The 5,358-nt window shown below is 41.4% G+C and overlaps 1 protein-coding gene across 4 annotated transcripts in view; it reads left to right on the top strand.

Annotated features, from left to right (window-relative positions):
* The window catches only part of LOC108977206 (elastin), a 13,844-nt gene extending 10,654 nt beyond the window's left edge, over window positions 1-3,190 (top strand). Inside the window, exons 7-12 of one of the 4 annotated variants that reach the window (XM_018946797.1) lie at window positions 56-751; window positions 824-1,191; window positions 1,275-1,468; window positions 1,532-1,654; window positions 1,717-1,829; window positions 2,230-3,190. In XM_018946797.1, coding sequence (XP_018802342.1) covers window positions 56-751; window positions 824-1,191; window positions 1,275-1,468; window positions 1,532-1,654; window positions 1,717-1,829; window positions 2,230-2,858 — 2,123 coding nt within the window. In that variant the 3' untranslated portion in view covers window positions 2,859-3,190. Of the gene's footprint in view, window positions 752-823; window positions 1,192-1,274; window positions 1,469-1,531; window positions 1,655-1,716; window positions 1,830-2,229 lie in introns of all 4 variants that reach the window. The other 3 variants (XM_018946796.1, XM_018946795.1, XM_018946798.1) reach the window with 3 other exon arrangements.
* The last annotated feature ends 2,168 nt before the right edge of the window (window positions 3,191-5,358 follow it).

Below are 5,358 nucleotides of genomic sequence, written 5' to 3'. Positions count from 1 at the left end.
GAACAACAACCCGGAGCAGGCTTACAACCAGGAACAGGATACCAACCTGGAGGAGGTTATCAACCAGGAGCTGAACAACAACCCGGAGCAGGGTTACAACCAGGTACAGGATATCAACCAGGAGCAGTTTATCAACCAGGGGCAGGTTTGCAGCAAGGTGCAGGATTAGCTTATCAACCGGACGCTGGTCTACAACAAGAAGTAGGTTATCGACCTGGTTCTGGTTATCAACCAAGTGGAGGATTACAAACTGGTACAGGTTATCAACCAAGCGGCGGACTTCAACCAAGTTCAGGTTTACAACCCGGCATTGGTTCACAATTGGGAGGAGATCAACAACAGGGCGGAAGTTATGGTCCAATATTAAGAGGACCTGATGCTGCTCAACCAGGAAGCAGTCTGCAACCTGGTGGAGGTTATAGACCAGGAACTGGTATTATTTACGGACCAGGTGTTGCTCAGCCAGTAGGTGCTGGTCCAGCGGGAACATACCCCGCTGTTCCACTAACGTATGGAAAAGTTGGCGGGGATGGTTCTGGTGTGCAACAAGGTGATATCTATGGGCCAGGCACATTACCTGGTAGTGGAACATTTGGACCTCTTGGAGTTCCAGGAACTGGACCTGCTGGTGTCGGTGGAATCGGTGGCGTTGGTGTCCTCCCAGGTGGTGTTTCCGTAGGACCAAGCGCCTTAGCATATCCTGGAGCTGCCGTCCCTGGCGCGGGAGCTTTGGGTGAGTATAAGGAAGAAGGTAAATATTTAATCAAACGTATGTTAAAAGCAATTAAAAAAAACTACAATATCAAAAAATATTAAATTTAAGGACCTGGCAACTTAATAACAGCAAGTGGCGCAGGAGGAACCGATGATGCATTCTCCCAAGCTGAATCCTCCATCAGTGAAGGGCAAGCAGCTGCTAGTGCACAAGGCAAAAAGAATGGCGGCACTGCCAAAACTCAGGTATCAGGAACATATAGTTCCACTGGAACATTCAGTGCCAGCGCTTCAACTTCTGACAGCGATCGCTCAGCCAATGCCCAAGTGAGTGGAAATAGTGATGGAGCAATAAGTCAGTCTCAAGGACAAGGTGGCGCAGCACAGTCGCAAGCTCAGGTTCAAGTCAACTCCAAAGATGGAGGCACTAAAGCATCCTCACAAAGCGGAGGTGTAATCCATCAAAGTCAAAGCGAGGTATGTGAAATATTTGGAAAAATAAACAACTTCTTTGACAATGATACATTTACTTTCTCATTAAATTCCTTATAAACGAAAAGGTACAAGCTAACGATAAGGGAGGCTTGGCTGATTCACAGTCCAGCGGACCTGGCCAAACGTCATCCCAGGCACAAATTGGTTTCCGACCCAATCAAGATGGTAGTGCACCACCAACAACGGGAGGTGGCCAAGCATCCGCTCAATCTGGTAGCCACTCAGGACAGAGTCAATCGCAGATCCAAGGCACATCCAAGTAACTTCGTTTTACAAATATACATACATATATTGTAAATAAAGTTGAAATAACTAATTTCAGATTCGGTGTTTCATATCACGGTGCAGCGCAATCCGCATCTGGAACTAAAGAACAAGTTGCAAGCTACCGCGAACAAAATCGTGAACTATTCCACAGTATAAGCCAGTTTGGAAATAGTGATGCGTAAGTTAATGCCCCTTTCCAGACACACATAACCTAACCAAAGTAAAAACAACTATTTCTAGTGTAACTGATCGTGTAGACACCGTATATAGTGGACCTAGCGGAACAGCATTGACAGCTGACGGCAACGCTTTACCAGATCTTGAGTTGAAGTCTTCGAAGAGTGTTAAAGAAAGTAGGTTACACCAAAATTTTGACAAACATATTTTCAATCTGGCATATACATGATCTTCTGTACACATTTTGACGCAAAGCATTGAGCACCTTTATTTGAGTGTGTGATCCAGAAACAAGAAAGAGATTGCCAATTATTGTAATTAAGCAAGCCCATCAAGGTATTGATTTAGGTAGAAATCTGATATGTTCGGGTTTGAACAGTAGTTTTAAACCTATTTTTAAAAGGTAGTTAATCTTTTAAGAACAATATTTTTACAGACTGGGGATAGATCGGACTTTAGTCGTATGAAAACTGTTTTATATTTGAAGAATATTGAGGAATACCAAATAGTTGTTTTTGTCGAATCTCCACACGTTCAGATTTTTCATAAATGTATGTTCAAACCATTTTCTTTTAGTCGTGAACGCCAACAAGGTTACGGACGAAGATTCCACTTTAAACGAAGATGAAGAAGAGGAACCTTACGATGAATACGATGATGAAGATGAATACTATAATGAAAATTCAAAGTTGGATAGTCAAACCGGTAACAAACCCGAATCCCAATCACATTATCGCACATATACACAAAATTCACCGACTCAGAGTCAACAGGCTGCCGTACCCAATTCGCCTGATAAATATCTGTTAGTACAAAATCAAAATGGACGTGTACAGAAATATCCCTTCCGATCGACCACAGAAATGGTGCCACGTGGCTTCCGCGGCACCGTTAACGTGGAGAAAAAATTCCACACCAAGGCAGTGAAATCTCAACCCACGGATAATGATCTAGATAGTGCTGAAGAGCAGGCGACACCCACGAAACACCGTACACCGGACAGTTATGTGACCGTGACCAAATCGATTACTGGCAGTATGGATAATACCAAGAATCCACCACAGGAAAATAAGAATTTCCAATCAACTTACTACACTAAGTCATCGACTTGTGGCTACTTCACATTTTCGTGCAACATAGTATACGGTGCAAATGGTCGCAGTAAAATCTGCCGGCCGAAGGCACCAGCCAATGGAAAATGTTAGATTTTTACATAATAATCGATCATTTTTCGTACCAATAATAACTTAGTTGTTAAAATAAGCTGTAGCCTAACTCGAATGTATTCTTAAATTCCTAACAAAATGTAACATTTAAACTTATTTAAGTCGGATTAATTGTTTGCCACACAATTAAAGCATTAAAAGGGCGCCTTGAGCACACGTCTCAAGTCCCCAATGTCGTAACTAATAGTATATTTTGCATACTTACTAATTATAATACACTGCCACAGAAAGACCCGATAAATAGAAATGCTAAAATGCTAAAATGCTTATTGATATTTTTTTAATAAATGTAATTGTTATTTTTTAACACAGAGCTCTTGTTTTAATAGTAAACCTGAAAAGATAGAGCGATATGTTTATTGTCATTATCGGTACTATCTACAGTAGCTGTGTCCTGCTACACCTGGTTTTTTCCAACGGGGGTGAAGTCTTCCTCTTTCTCGTATATCTCGTAAAGATCATCGTTCCATCGATTTCGGTATTAACTCGTAACGCCGACTCACCAGATGTTGTCACCGTTCATGCCTCTGCACCATATATTAGGACAGGATTATGAGTGACTAATAGATGTTAGAAGAATTTACAATACTTTTCAATTGAATACTCAGTTCAACAAGGCAGTTCAATGCTGATGTTGTTTTTGGTGTTAATGCTGGTTCTAAAATAGACGAAATTGTCTACGACTTCGAAGTTATGACTGCCAACAGCAACGTGGGCGCAAAAACGCGTATGCGATGATTGTTAGTTTGATAACAGGGGATATTTCGTCTTGCCCTCGTTCACTGCCAGACCCATTTGTGTTGCTTCCTTGTCCAGTCTGGAGTAAGCAGAACTAACGGCGCTGTTATTGAGACTAATGATATTAATATCATCGGCGTACACCAGCAGTTGTACACTCTTATACCTTCTCTGACGGGGCTTTTGGTATTGCTCAACGTCAGTTTACATAGTCGTATTCGTTTTGGAGGGGATACCAAATTCAGACATAGCGGCATAAAGGCAAACGAAGAGATAATATGTGTCGATCCTTTTTTCACGGGTCGTATCCAAGATTTGACGCATGGTGAATATCTGGTCAGTTATTGATTTTCGCCTAAAGCCACACCATCTTAGGTGCAATCACTTTGTTGACAATTGTTTGGCGGTTTGTGGGGTTCTTCGGTTTTGTGGATTGGGCAGAGCACACTTAAACTCCAATCGTTGACCAGCAATCCATCGCCTCCCGCCGCTTTGTTGATCTTCAGACATACAATTGCTATTCGAATTTCTTCATGGTCGGGCAATGGAACGTCTGCTACATCGTCATCGATTGGGTAATCGGTTCCTGGTATTGAGCTTTCATTGCCATTCAGCAATTTGGTTGTTCCCTCTATAAGATCAGTACGCTCTAGATTTAAATGGCTTGAAATAAGCTGCAAAGTATAAAATACAAGTAATGCATAACGCTTTCCTTTCATTGGCAAATGCATTTTTCCGTAAGAGAAGAAGTCGCACGGTGCCATATCAAGTGAATACGATACGTGGTTAATGGTTAAAATGTGACTATTGGTCAGTCAATTTGTGCGGAACAAACCGTAAGCCCAAATGTTCGGTCAAAACGCGATAAATCGATGGTTTGGAGATGTTCCATTTCATTTCCATGACCTTCAATGACGATTTCGGATTTTTGATAAATTCACGCACAGTTTCGATGGAATTTCCGGTGATCATAGATTTTGATTGGCCCAAATGTTGATCGTCATTTATGTCTTCACAACCACATTGAAAACGTTGAAACCACTCTTGCACTCTGCTACGGGATAGGCAATCATCGCCCTACACTTGCTGCATCAATTGAAACGTTCTGGTAAAAGTTGTGAAAATTTTAAAACAAAATTTAATGTTGGCTCTTTGTTCGAAGCTCATTTTCGCACCGATAACACAAACATACCGACACTTAAAACGCAATAATCTCACTTCCAATCAATGAAATGTAATGAAATTCTGACTAGACAATCGATAAAAATACCAAATTATAACGCACCAGTCGACATATAGATGGCGCCACCAGCGGTCGCTAGATTTAAAAAGTTCTGTTTACCTTGGAAAACTCTTTGTATGTAGTATAATTCGGCTAGACTAAATCTTGAGTCGCTCAAAACGGTTGTACACTTAACTTAGACAAGTTTGGTTACACTAGCTGGCCTAGACCTACAGGTCATTTCTAATGGCAGATGGGGGTTAATTATTGTTCGACAACTCTTGGTTTTTGGATACCGCTAATGCATTGATTTTTCATGAGTTTTTTTTTTTGCCAAACTTTTAACCATTATCGTGCCATAACCACTGTGTTCGCTGATTGAGCTCTGTGTGACTTCTGGCTATTCAGCAAACTGAAGCGACCGCTTCGGGCGAACCGTTTTGAGTCAATTGAAGGCATAAAACGTGAATTACTATACACATTAAAGACTATTCCGGAAACTAGCCTTAACAACTGTTT

Source organism: Bactrocera latifrons, unplaced genomic scaffold (genome assembly GCF_001853355.1).
Source record: "Bactrocera latifrons isolate USDA-ARS-PBARC rearing strain unplaced genomic scaffold, ASM185335v1 scaffold_85, whole genome shotgun sequence".
Classification (NCBI taxonomy): domain Eukaryota; kingdom Metazoa; phylum Arthropoda; class Insecta; order Diptera; family Tephritidae; genus Bactrocera; species Bactrocera latifrons.
This window is presented reverse-complemented; position numbering and strand designations above follow the sequence as displayed.